This window comes from Chroicocephalus ridibundus, chromosome 3 (genome assembly GCF_963924245.1).
Source record: "Chroicocephalus ridibundus chromosome 3, bChrRid1.1, whole genome shotgun sequence".
Lineage (NCBI taxonomy): Eukaryota > Metazoa > Chordata > Aves > Charadriiformes > Laridae > Chroicocephalus > Chroicocephalus ridibundus.
In genome coordinates, this window is record NC_086286.1 from 85,060,018 (window position 1) to 85,074,256 (window position 14,239).

Here is a 14,239-nt window from a genome sequence, read left to right on the forward strand (position 1 = left end):
GAAGAAAACAATGTCTCAGTTATCCTTAGTCTAACAAATATCTGTATGGTGTCTTGCTTTGATACTACTAGCCAAACTCTATCCTGGACGGATACTGCACATCTTCTACAAGATAGCAGGATCTCTTCTGCAGAAGAGCACAATAGTAGATGCAAGTAATAGATGAAGAAACCTAGTTGCTGCAACAACTGGTACTCCATGTAAAAGGCTTGAAACTCTCACTTGTAAGATAGTTTGTGTTTCTAATACTTCCATAAAATCCTCCAGTGTTATACTGTATCTGTAATAATAAGTAGACTACCTCTTTCTGAAGGATCTATTTTGCTCTTTGGTGATGAGTCATAACCAGAGTATTTGTGAGATGCATCAGTTTTGGATATTTAGAGTTAAGTAATCAATTTTACAATGGACTTTAGTTGGCATACTGGTGCTTATTCTCAATATAATATTGACATAAGATTAATTCAGGTTGTTGAGAGATTCCCATTACAGATCTTTAAGTAGAAGCATGAGGTGGCATAGGCACACTGAAAAACTCTCAACAGCATATGCAGAATGTGAAGAATATAACTTTAAATATTTCAGTCTTGACCTCACAATGTTCTTAAATGAAATTGCCAGGGTGGACCCTGACAATCAATAGCGTAAGCAGGGCTCTTTATAGAGAGAGAAAAACAAATTATGTGTCACGCTTGTAAATTCATATTTATAATTAAGTGTTCAGTATTTAAACCTGATTTGGAGCTGTATGAGAACAGTAGTTGTAAACGTGTTATTCTAAAGGTGGATGATAAATAAGAAGTCTGTATCCTTGTAGAATATTATGTAGATTTGAAACTATTGGTGATATACATGTTCTTGTAATTGTGAGAGTGTGGTTTGAAGTCCTTCACTCTTCTGTGTCTTCCACACAGCTACTGCTGTCACTGGCATTGTGTATTTTGATTTAATTTTTATTTTATACCATTAGGTTTCCAAATACAAAAATGATTTTAAGTGCCAGTGTGTTTTGAGAATAGTTGTGTATGAATGGATCACGAAGAGCATGAGGATATAAAAATTCAGCATTCATCTCATCAGATCTAGGTGTCTAGGAGTTAATTGGCTAAACTAGTTCATTTTATTCTTGGGGAAGGATAGAAACAGTTCTGCAGTGAGTTAAATGAATTAGTTGCTCTAGGTACCCAGTTGCCTCTATTTGCCTTATAGGAGTGTAGGTTGATCATTCAAACTTGGATTACTCTTTGTTTAGGGATAAACTTGAGTATGAGCTGCTTTGTCTTGCCTCTTTTCTTTATACATTTCTGCCACTGTGTCCTTGCTGAAGGTAAAACGTGCTGAATTTATGCTATTTAAACAAAGTTTTTTCTCACTGTTTTTTACCACCTCTGATTACAGTTCAGTGGATTCATAGGTCCTAAGACAGAGTAAGTAAAGTTTTGTCTATACTATGATTATTTCAAATACAGTGCTGGTAGGTCTTGAAAACATTAAAGTGTATAGAGAATTTTTATGTATTTAGCACTTCCTTTTGCTGTTTTGCTTATTTTGTTTCACAATTCTGGGAATGTAAAACTGAAAGATGAATCACAAGAAGACTACTTTGCATTTGAAATGCATCAGTCTGAGTGAATTTTGTTAAATATGGAATAGTAATCAAATAACGTACATGATTTGAAATATGCTGTTTTCTGCATATTAAAAGAATGCCTTGCAGTAAATTTACCGAAAAGCAGATTTTGTGAAATGTTGTGGGAACATTAACATCCTCATGCCAACAAAAACATATTCTACTAGCATTATGCCTAGTCATTAAGGATTTTTCAGTTAAAAATAACAACAATAATAGCTATTAAATCATTTGAAATCTCTTTCTTATCTTCCCAAGAACATCAAGAAAATCTAATCAATCATTTTCTCTTCCCTACTGTCAGACAATGAATCAGTATTTATTGCAATTCCTTTTCATTTAGGCCTCAGAATCCCATTTTCATTTGATTAAATAATGCTTGAAAGTGGCTCAGAAGAAACTAAGAAATAGTACAACCTATAACTTATGTAGAATTAGGAAACAGTCTTTGTTGTATGAAAGATACATTTTGAATGTTAATGTAATAATGCACTTTCCAATATGTAATTGTAGCTATATTGTTTAACCACAAAAAAAAAATCCACAAAACCAAATAACCAAAATCAGAGGAAATATTGGTACATAAAATGCAATTTCAAAAGTAACACTTCCCTGAATAATTGTATTGCATATTCTCTTTCAGGTGAGGCCTTCTGAGGCTCTTTCTAGCCACCATTATTCCTGTGTCTGCGTTAAAGAATTATGGATTCTACTTATTCAGCTGCTGGGCCACAGAAATAAAGGGTCTCACACAGAGGTAATGGAAGAATACTGTTACATGTGCGTGCATGTTAAATATGCAATACAGTTGCCAAATGTTCCCAGATTGCCATGAGTGCACTAGATGATAGAACTAAATTTCATATTTGCTTTAGGAGGACTGCATGCTAACTGTGGTGCTTTAGGCTGCCGTCTTGAACGTGCATCAATTCCTAACTCTAGGTTTGCAGTGTTCTGTTTGGTTATGACCTAGGGCACTGATGAGGAGTGCTCTTTGCGCTAAAGAAAGCAAAGCAAAGGAGTAAACTGTGAACGTTGTGTGGTAGAACAAAAGAAAAGAAAGCATCTTTGCCTGTTTTTTAGATTTCTTTATTATTATTTGCAATTTGTGTTATGTCATGCAGTGATTCGCCTCTAGATATTAGAAACACAGGTAGTCAGACCAATGATCCATCTAACCCATGTTTCTGTCTTTTGATACCCATACCTTAACTACCTATATGAGAACAACCTGGTTTTTGTTTTTGAATCTTGTAGTTGCTGACTTCTTTTGATGCCCCATTATACTTTGATTGGAAGAGCCAATCACTACCTATTCTTCTTCCTTGTATCCATATAACTTTATATGCCTCTTCAGATTTTTTTTTTTTCCTGATATCTCCTACCTTCTGCCTTTTCTAGGCTGAAGAATCTTACTGTATTCAGTCATTTATACAGGTGCCGTTCTCTACCTGTGGTCATCTTGGTCACCCTTCTCTGAACCTTTTACATCCTATTCCTGTCCTTTGAATTGCGAGTACCAGGATTGCATGCTGTATTCAAAGTATTGATTAGTTGGCCATGTGATTTTATACACTGCATAATGATGTTTTCTGTTTTATTCTTTTCCTTTGCTAGTGTTTTCTACTGTTTTGATTTTTCTTTCTTGACTGCTGGTTAGAATTGAGCTGATGTTTCTCTGAATGAATATTAAGAAGTGTCAAAATACTTTGAAAGTTTTCTGAAATAATCCTTATAAAAACCAAAGCTGCCATCTGCACAATGAGTACGGTTCTCTTAGTATAGCATGAAGTACTTTGTAGTAGACTGTTTGTGCTGATAGTTATTTACTCATTAATGACAACAGATGTAAAGGTGGACAAAACAAGTGAAACTTTGTTAGTGTTAAGTGTTTGTGCTAGCACTTTGAAGCATAAGTTAGGATCAGGACCCAGCTAAGGTGGGTGAAATACAGGTGTAAGGAAGTCTCAAAGAGTTTCTGTAGAATTAGGACAGATAGGCACAGGCTGTAAGAAGTAGTAATACTGTGGTATAGACAGGGATCTGAGACAAAGAGAATCAGTTTGTCAGTGCTGGAACAGACTTGGAACAAAACAGGGAACCTCAGTTTGCTGTCTTTCAGACTGATTCTTTACCATCTACTACTGTATTCCTCTTGGTTAGGTTAGCCTGGCACTCAAAGTTTTCAAAAAATCTGTTATAAAAAAGTCTTCATTAAAGAACTCTGATCTCTCTCATGTGAGTGTTGGTGCATCATCCCATCTGCACATGGTGATTCCATCAGCTTGTAATTTTGCCTGTGAAGTATCCCACCATGTTCTTCCTTGTGACCAAAGCTTGTCCTTTCACATTGCCTTCTACTAGCACTTGAGAAACGACATTCTAAAGTAGCTCCACGTTTTCTCTGGTAATACCGAACACTGGTTTTTATTTTTTTTAAATGACTGTCATTTTGCTTGTTCTGCGTAAAAGCAAATTAATCAATAGGACAGTATTGTAGAGAAAATTGTTAACATAGGCTCTGTTATTCAACACAGTTCAAATTTACTTTTGCATTTTCTACAGTGTTTCTGGAGCTTGGTGAACAAAACTCTAAAGAATATCTTTGAACGGCCAAGTAGTTCTGAAAGGATGTCTGGTTTTGAAACAATTCAGTGTAAAGACCCATTGAGTTTTAGCTGGTGGATTATCATTAATCTGGCATCACTCTACCAGTTTGACCGTAATGGAAATCTAGATGAAAAGGTGGGTGTGCTTTCTTTCTAAATACCTAAAAGTTGTTATAATTTATTTAGGTGTCCTTTGAGGTTGGTGGCATTAAGTTGTGCTTTGTACAAGTGAGTAAACATTCCAGGAGCCTCTGATGTATTCATGTTATATACTAGATATTCAGTAGATTAATGTATTAAGGAAACTTGAAATATCCCAACTAGTTAGTAGAGCATATACTTAATGACGTAGCATACATTTTAAGATTTTCTGCCTGCAGCATAAGTCCTTCATTGGGTTTGCTTTTTTTTAGGAACTGAACACATTAGATTGTACCCTATGAAGTATAAACCTCAAACATCCACTATGTAATTGTTAATGCCACTTCTTTTAAAAAAAGTGGTAGCTCTGCTTTGGATAAATTCCATTTGGTCTGACTGCATTCCCGTTGCATCACAGCAAGAGCCTGATGAGGTGTTTATACAGCGTAATTTTCTGTGTTGGTGTGGTACCAATAGACACTACCTGATAACTATTGAATTCAAGCTTCAGTTTAGGAAGTTCTGGTACTAAGTTGCAAGATATCTGCTTTTAGAAGATGGCCTTAGCTTTTCCTACTGGCTACAGCAGGCTATTGAATCAATTAATCAGGTTCTTGTCTCTGAATCTCATTGTGGGGGACTGGACACTTCCATGCGTTCCGTAAGTAGCCTGGATGAGACCTGCACATGCCATTCCTGCGTCTGTAAGGTGTATGTATGGTCAGACTTGATAGTGATGCATCAAATTCCTTCATGGACCTCACTGCAGTTTTCTGCAGTTCTGGAGTCATGTAAACTGTTATTTTATCTTTCACCTCATTGCAGTTGTTTGTGTTTGGGGGTGGTTGGGTTTTTTTTAAATTTTTTTACATTTCAGCTGGATTGCGTATATTCCTTAGATTGCCAAGCATCAGGTATATATGGCTTCTTCCAAATTGGGCTTATTTGCCCTTTCTTGCGAAGTGCCTTTTATTATTTGTAATTTAATAGTGTGTATTAATACTGGAAAGGTCGTACCTTTTTTCTGTTAAAATTTTTACCAAGATTTCCCATCCTGACTTAGGACAAAAGGTTAAAAACCTTGAAACCTGTTTATGAACTGCAGTTCTGTAAAGAGGGAGAGTCTGATCACATCAGTTGATCAGTCTGTTTTGGTAACTGAAAAACCCTCTCCCCCTTCATCTTTAGATCTTTAAAAGCATTAGTATATAAACAGAGAAGGAATAAAAAAATGTTGAACTTCTCTGAATGCTTTTAATCCTAAGTAAAATTAGACTTTCTAATAAAAGTAAGAATGACTTTCATTGATTTTTATCTTGCAAAAGCCCTGATTTGTCAAGGAAAAAAAAAAACAGGGAGGATTTGATAACTCGGTGCTTGAGTACTTAGTTGAAAAACTCATGACCATTTCTGGTGACCAGAGGACTTGATGAACGTGGGATGCTTATGCTGCTTGTCGGCCGACAGATCCTTTCGGATCCCATGGCAGGCTGCTCATTACCATGTGGTTTACTCTTTTCTAATAATAACACAACAAAATGAAGCAACTTATTACGCATTGTAAAATTGCAGACCACATCTGTTACGCTGAAGGTTGTCCCAAGCTTCTGGTGCTCTTGTCCCATTCCTATGGTAGTGGGGGAGGACCATAGTCCATATTGTATTTCAGAGGGACATTGGGAAGATAAAATTACTGCACTCCCTGCTTATTAGAGGAACTTAGATGGAGAGAAAAGGTTATTCCCAGGTCGAATACTGAAACTAGTGTGAAGCAGACATTTATCGTGGGTTTCTTATATTTTATGCCCTAATCAAAATGCAGTGATACTGTTTACTTTGATCATTGGATTTTTTTTTCCTCTCTCTCATACTGATACGTACTATGTATTTAGCCTTGTGAGAGATTATATTTTGCCCCAGGCACTATATTATTTAAATATGCCAAACAGACATAGAATGGAAAAAAGGATTCCTGTTGTTCTTATATTGAAGGAGGAATCTGAGACGCAGTGACAGGAAGTGGTTTGCCCAAGATTAAATAATATTTTTTCCTTAGACCCCACCTGGGAGAAGAGAATTACCAAGTCTTAATTTGTAAATCATGAGACCATCCTGTGCATGCTCTTTGTGATGTTTCCGGTAGTCTTTATGTTCAAACTGTTAGCCGTGCTTTGCATTCTCTGAGTGTGGCTGTGAGTTTGTTGTTGTTTGACCAGGGATCCCTGTTCTCTTAAGTGCTATGGGTGCTTACAAAAAATCTGTCAGTAACAACAGTGCCTTTCCACACCCCACAAAAACGTAATCTGTCCAGACAGTTGATGGCAACCGTTTCTTTAGGTCCCGTCCCCCCCAAATTACAGACTCATTCTTTGAACGTTATAAGATAAAATAGTTCATGATACAAATTTCTGAAGTCAGTGGAACTACATCGGGGCTCAATGTAGTCCTGTTTTGTTGGTTAAACATCTGATGCGATAGCTTCATGACACATGCTTTCTTTTAATTAACTGTGATCAGAGGTGGGAGGGTGATGTGTCATAATGATGGTTATTCATGTGCTCTGTAGCAAAAATTGCCTCTAAGCCTATGTCATCTGTGGAAGATTTTCAATTTTTTAATGTGGTCTGCATGGCCTTGAGGTTATTATGAAGGCTTTTAAAATTCTAAATAGGTTTCAGACTTGCTTCTTTTTATTTTTTCCCCTTTAGCTCATATAACGTAATTTCAAATATGCAATGAATCAGAGATATTGAATATATATTTCATACACATGAAACCATATTTTTAAACTAGAAAATTTTGGCCAGGTTTCCTAGAGACTCTGTTGTGAGGGATGTACAGTACACGTGTCTTTCCATAACCCCACATTCAAGTCCCGCTTCACTCTTCCAAAAAGCAGAATTTGTACATTTAAGATGGGACCTGATGAGAAAATTTGCTACTTCTGAACATTGCAGGGGTCAACTTCAATATGTGGGCTAGGGAAGTATAGACAGAATTACTTGGGGCTAAGAATTCTTTCCTTTGATAGAATAATCTGAAATGACTACACGACAAGATATGCAAACATGGATTTTCAGCTGAGAAGCCCAGTATGGCTCTTCCAGGTAGTCAGCTGTTAGTCCTTGGCAAAAGTTCTTCCTGAGAACCCAGAGGATCTCAGATCAACTTTTTGGTTTTAGCAGCACTTTTATGCATTGTAAGGTCTCCAGGTTCTGTTGATTTTTGGACTTTTTTGGGTGGAGGGGAGAATGTTGTAAGCCAGCAGGTTTGGAGTAAGAGTTGTAGTTTCTACATATTATCTGACAAGGATGTATTGTAAACAGTTGCCATGCCATATTGCAAGTGTAGCAGGGAATACTGTTAGGATGTAAATTCAGTGGGATTTGAATGAAACAAGTCTGTTAAAAGATAAGAGACAACTGAGACTTAAAAAAAAGAGTGCAGCAGGTGGTTGGTGTCATTCTTTCCTGAGTTTGGGCTGAACCTGGGTGCACTCTTGTAATCGATTCCAGTTGGTGTCAGGAGCTTGCCCTAGATTACTCCAGGATCTTGTAAGGTGATCTGCATACTGCAGCTGAGCTGCAAGTTTGGCAATGAACACCTTTTGTATAAATCATGTGTCCTTGGACTATGGGAGTGCTAAAAGCATGTTCTGAGCAGGCTGGTCCAGACATTTGGAGGTCTCATAGTCATGTAGCATGACTCTTAATATCTCCTCACCTCTGCCAAATCTGGCTTTTGAGCGATTGATTAGCTCTACTTGGAGGCTGCAGTACGACTGTGCCAGTGGGTAAGTATTCACGTAACATCAAGCTCTAAAATACAGCAGTCAAAATAAAAATCTGACCTAAATACTAGCCAGAACTGTCTGGGAATGCTGATTGTGCGCTTCCTGGGTTTTACTCATTGAAGTGCTGCCTTTACTCCTTGGCTACTTGTTGATGCAGTGGTCTCTCCTTCTGACAGGATGCCAGCTCTGTTTTCTGATACAAAGGCATCAATAACAGCTTAAGAAGTCCTGTTAACCACCCTAGGTGTGATATGCCCTCTGTTGTTCTGGCATAATTATCTGTGTCCCTATTCTATGACCTAGGTCAGGCCCTCCTCCCTTTTTCATTCTTCCTTTCTTTCTCTCCTAAAGCTCCAGGCAGGTTCACTGATCTGCGTCCCACAAACAAAAGGAGCAGAACAGCTGGGCAGTGGCATGCCACAGCTGTGAGGGCAGGAAGAGCAGCTGGCAGGATGAGGAGGAAGCAGTGGGAACTCCTTAATTGATACTGCTCGAGTTCCTAATCGTGAAATCGTAGGTTTAGTGTAACATTCTGCAGATCTGTCCTTTCATTCATACTTGTTCCATAAACAGTCTACAGACTGCAACTTGATACCATCAGCAGTCTTTCAGAATGCTCTTTTTCTTGTCGTGCAAAAATGTAAACCCACCAAGTTGTCAAATTGTATTTCTAAGTATTAGTGCATCTTTTTTAAGAGTTCATCCTTAAAATTCTCTCTTGGTACTCTCTGGAGTTCTGTGTGGAATTGCCACCAACTCACAGCATTAAGTAGTGTTGTCAGTAGCAGAGGGGGATGGGGCATGATGGTGTTGGTGCTGGAAAGCAGTTATATTTCAATTACCAAAGCATAAGATGCTCTTTATTGTAAGCTCTGTACAGACATTTAAAGGACAGATATCTGCAGAATAATTTACAAGGCTTAACAGTTGTGACAGTGGAGGGAATGAGTTAGGCAGGACAATGATGAAAGTACTGTGTTCACACATCTAGTTATAACTACACAAGCTGTAGAGAGAACTGAGTGTAAGAGATGATGTTTGGACCTCCTAGAATTTTAAAGATGTTGGCTTGGTTGTTTTCGCCCCCACCCCCCCCCACACCCCCCTGGGAAATAAATAGCCTTGTTTGCCAAACCTTCTACCCTTTTCTTTCATGCTTCGCCTAAATATACCTTTTTCTATTCTTTGTTAATATACTTTGCTATGCAACTCTCTTACTTCACAAGTGTGGTCTAGTTTATTCAAATGGACAGTCATCTGTCTTCCCAAGCTGAAGAATATGAATTATGGGCCATATTTGACCTACCCTGTATTTTTTTTCTATCTATATAGATTATTACTATCTGTCCAACTCCTTACTGATTGGCCAAAACAATCCTTAATGTTTGGCCTGGAAAAAATTAGTTAGAAGTGTTGTTTTTCTTTTTTTTTCATTGAAAAGGAAAAAAGAAAAGATGAGATTGTACTTTTCCTCCTTCTTATCCCATTTATCTTCCTTATAGAAAGTTAAAGAAAGAAATTGTAAGACATACTTACACACTTGCTTGTGCTAATAAAAAAAAATGGCTGAATGTTTTGCTTCTTTATTAAAAGTGAAGGTTGGGATTGCAAATGAGTCACTTAAACCAGTTTAAATTGTGTACTCTTTATTTTTGTCTCTTTATTTGTTTTTGAGGCCTAATTTTTAGGACAGGTATCAATGACCTTCATAAAACAAAAAAATCTGCTTTTGGGGATGACTACAATATGCTGTCATGAAATGAAATATTTCTGGAAATCTCTTGCCTGCTTATTTTCATGTTATTACATAATGATTCCTGTGAGGAATACAAATGCTATTTCATGCTGTTAATTGTTATTTTTCAGAAACAGAAGGAAAGCAATTGGGAATTTGTGGAAGAACTTCTTAAAAAATCCACTGATGCTCAAGTAAGTGTCTAAAGGAAGAAATAAGGAACAAGGAAAGTGTCAGGGATTCTTTCAGGAAAAGACAGTGCATGAAACGAAGTCCAACTAACAGCTGTATTTTTGCAATTCTAGTAGTTTTATCACAGTTAAATGAACATCCTTGACATAGCTGAACTACAGCAGTATACAGTTCCCTCCTTGTTAGCAGTTACATTTGCTTTAAAGTGGTTGTGCCTGATGCTAAATTGTTAAATAAAGGAAAAAGATAATTATCCTGGAAGGGTAAGTATATGGCTACTCAGACAAGATGTATTCAGAATAAGAACTGGATGCTTAGAAAATGTAAACCAGATCCTGAATGTAAGGACATCAAGTTGAGGAGACATGATGAGGGAGATAGTCGGTTGCATTGAAAATTCAGCTATATCCTCATCACAGCAGGAAGGTGACTTGCCTTGCTGAGCAATTTGTCTTACAGGCTTGAATCAAACTCTTACTGATAAGGTTCTAGTTTCTGAGCAGTCATTTCATACCTTATCATTTTTCTTTCTGCAGAACTGTTAATGCAGTGCTTCATGGCCCAGAGGTCAGAATTGACCTCCTTTTAAAATGCTTTTAAACATGCTGCTGTTCATCATGTTTTTAAATACGTTGCGTTGCAACTCTGTAAATTTGTTCTGAAGTTGCACGGTACAAATTGCAAATGCTATATCAGCAACTCCTGTAAAAATAATTTCTGTAATTTGTGTATGCTTAAGACAGGAATAAACATATTTTTTATTTGGTCTCAGATAAAATAATAAAAAATCCTGCGAAGTTCTGTTGATGAAAGCAGAAGAGGACTCAGTTCTATTTTTTATTATTGGTGCCTTGCTTATGCAGTAGCAACAGCTGTGGCTGAAGCTGGCACACAGAACAATACTTGTTACAACTACAGTTTTTACAAAACGATCTTTTGTAGTTGTTAGGATAGTTGAAACAATAGATAGGGTATTAAAAAGTTGAAAAAATCACGCTATGCATAAACTAGCATTTGTTCATGTAGTTTTTCAGCTTAAAAGGTTAATTCTTTTTGAATAATTTTACAGTATGTAACGGAATACACACACTGCGCATATACATTAGAACTACAGTGACAACATCACTTATTGGATGCTTACCATCCTGTTAGAGAAACTGGAGAGTTTTAGATAAGAGGCATAAAAGCTGTGAGTAGCTTATTAGCCACCTTCCTGTGTTGCATCTTGTGTATGTCAGCAACCTGAAAAACAGTAAGAGGACACTTGTAGTCATGTTTTTTCTTCAAAATATTCCTCTTTTCTTGTGAATGGTTAATATTTTGAATAAAGATTACTCTGAAGTTTAATATATGTAAAATATACAGCTTTTTGATGCTTCTGTTAAACAACTATTGTAGACAATTTAGAAAGGTAAATAGGCGGCCAAGTTTAGAAGATTTGAATGAGGAGTCAATCATGACACAGTAATATGAGACAAATATCTGTTTTACTTTCCAAAGGCAACCACTGTTGGAATTAAAACAAACCCTCATTTACCAAGTATGTTTGCAACTATTATCAACAGTCTAAGGAGCCATCTAGTTTATTTCTTTCTTTCTTTTTTAATTTGTTCATTATTTTTTCTTGTGTTATGGAGTTAGCTGCTTGTAGGAAATGTTCCTTGTAGGGGATTAGTCCCTAAATGTGCATACATGAGTGCATATACATACTTTTATTAAAAAATGAATCCTGCTTCCTATTCCTGCACACCAGCTGCCTTGACAGTGTCTAGGAGGGAGATTTTCTTTTACCAGTAGACAAGTCCCTCTCCTCTGTTGATCTGTCAGCTTCATCTGGCCACTCTTACCTTACAAAAACTTATGCTTTTGTATCTGAAGTATCTGCTGAGTAATTTTTTTTGAGACCAGAAAATGTAGGAACGAGAGTAATGAAATGGAACATGGAGAAGCAGGAAAGAGCAAAAGCGTGAACATTGCTCTTCAAATGAACAATAGGACAGTATTGATGATACTGCCCGCTAACATTTGGCTTGAGTTTGTTAGTAAATCCTACCTGAGCCACCCTTTTCAGCATATGCCCTCTGTTATCTATAGGAGAGATGCACAGTAATAGCTGTGTAAAATAAGTTAGAAGGAATGATACTGCTGAATCACTCATTTGCAAGAGAGGGCAGGAATTGGTGGTTAGAAACTTCATTTTTAAGTATATGGGAGCTTAAAAACTAATAATGTTTAGTACATAGTATGTCCATCAACCTCATAATCCACTTGTGCTTGCTGCTCCCTAACGTCAAAAGCTTGTAGGCTATAGGCGTTCAGAAGGAGAATGGGAATATACAAAGGATGGGGGGGGAAATGGGGATTAAATCAAGTACGTATAGCTTTGTGCATTCAAAAGCATCTGAAAAAGGTGTAGATCATACATCTGTAATGTAAATTCATACTCTCTCTCCTACCGGTAACTGTTAATTTCTCTTCATGTGAGCTTCAGTTTCTATTTTGTGGAAGGATGATTTGATAGGCATTGCTGCAGACATGGATTTTGAGGGTAAGGAAGCATCATGAAAGTAGAGAAAAGAATGGTCACCTTTGATGATGAGTCAGCAGAAGCTGGAGCTTTAACATTCTTTGGACAGCTATGTATTGGAATGCAAAAATGACTAACCAGTGTTAAACATGCAGCACTTTGGTAGTTTCAGTAAAACTGTTGAGTTTCGTGGTCTCCAGAACAGAGAGGGCAACCCTTGTGGGCGGCAGAGAACCTGAGCCACCTTCATCCAGCATATGCTTGATTTTTGGGGTGATAAAGACTTTTTGAGGAAGGTGTCCCATGTCCAGGTGAAGGTGGCAGAGGGGTGCTACAGTGCCACGTCTCCAGAACTCCTTCTTTATAAGCTTATAGTCAGCTTGTTTCTGAGCAAGGAAAAGACGTGAAGGTGCTGCTTGGGTTAGGGGACCAATGGAGATGGGAAGCAAATATTTGTGAGCTGTAAATAAAGATAGGAGCAATAATGGATACCTGGGCAAGCGTAGGGTGTTGCTTCCGTGGATATATCACTTCAGTCATTTGACAGGTTGGTGAGTTTCTCAGCCAGATACTGCCCTCTTCTTTTATAATTCGTGATGGATAGAGTTGAAGACAATTGCTCGTGTGAAAGATCTCCCATCTGTATCACAAAGGATATTTATGGGGAAACTAGTTACCGAGGTATTCCCTATTTCTGTTGTAATTTGGATTTCTGTTACTGGGCTAATGACAAAAGTAGAGCTGGCTTACAATTCTATTTGTACTACAAAATGAACATTGTTGTACTAGGAATATTAACATAGCTGTATTTGTATTCTAGGCAACATCAAACTGACTAAATTTATGGATTGTCAGTATAAGATGAATTTGTGTTTACAAAGTTTTATTGTAAGTGAGAATCAAAAGCTTTTTTGTTTATGAGAACTAATAGCGGTCTGTCTTATTAGCCTTCTCTCACTTTAGAAAATAAATTCTTCATGTTGTTTCATTTCTTTCTCAATTTTGTTATACCTTCAGTATGTTTTTTCTTTAATTCTAGTCTAAAAGAGATACAGAAGTATTTGGTGGAGTTCTAGGAAACCAATTTTGTTACTACAGTAGGAGGTCATAAGAGAAAAATGTTGTGTTTAGATAGTACTATCATTTTGATAGTATCTGGTGTTCCTCCCTTCTGCGATAAATTAAAAGCTGACTACCTCAAGAGTTCTGATAGTATTTCCAGCAGTGCAAGAGACCATTTTAAGCAAAAGAGCAATGAGAGAATCCATTAATCCCAGGGATATTTGAAGTCTGGAGAACTCTTTCATATTAAATTTGAGATAAAGCCTTCAGTACTATCTTGGTTTTGGAAACTGTTTGAAAACTGTTGTTGGACAGGTAAATAATGGTTGAAATTGAAGCTGCTCACAATACCATTTTTATTGTTGAATTAATTTAACTGAAGCAGTCACTGTTTGTTCAGTTAGATCCTAAACATAATCCTATGCACAAATTACAGCTTTAAGAGTAAGCATTCTCTTCTAAAGGGTGTATGTTTTGGTTTGGGTCGTTTTTGTTTTTTTTTTTACATCTTTCGTAACTGTGTAGATCTCTCTAGAGAAATAAATATATT

At 37.0% G+C, this 14,239-nt stretch overlaps 1 protein-coding gene across 1 annotated transcript in view; it reads left to right on the forward strand.

Moving 5' to 3' along the window:
• Positions 1-14,239, forward strand: part of MMS22L (MMS22 like, DNA repair protein) — a 98,292-nt gene that overhangs the window by 15,623 nt on the left and 68,430 nt on the right. Inside the window, exons 9-11 of the mRNA XM_063329919.1 lie at positions 2,274-2,387; positions 4,196-4,375; positions 10,040-10,102. Of these exons, the coding sequence (XP_063185989.1) occupies positions 2,274-2,387; positions 4,196-4,375; positions 10,040-10,102 (357 nt within the window). The remainder of the gene's footprint in view (positions 1-2,273; positions 2,388-4,195; positions 4,376-10,039; positions 10,103-14,239) is intronic.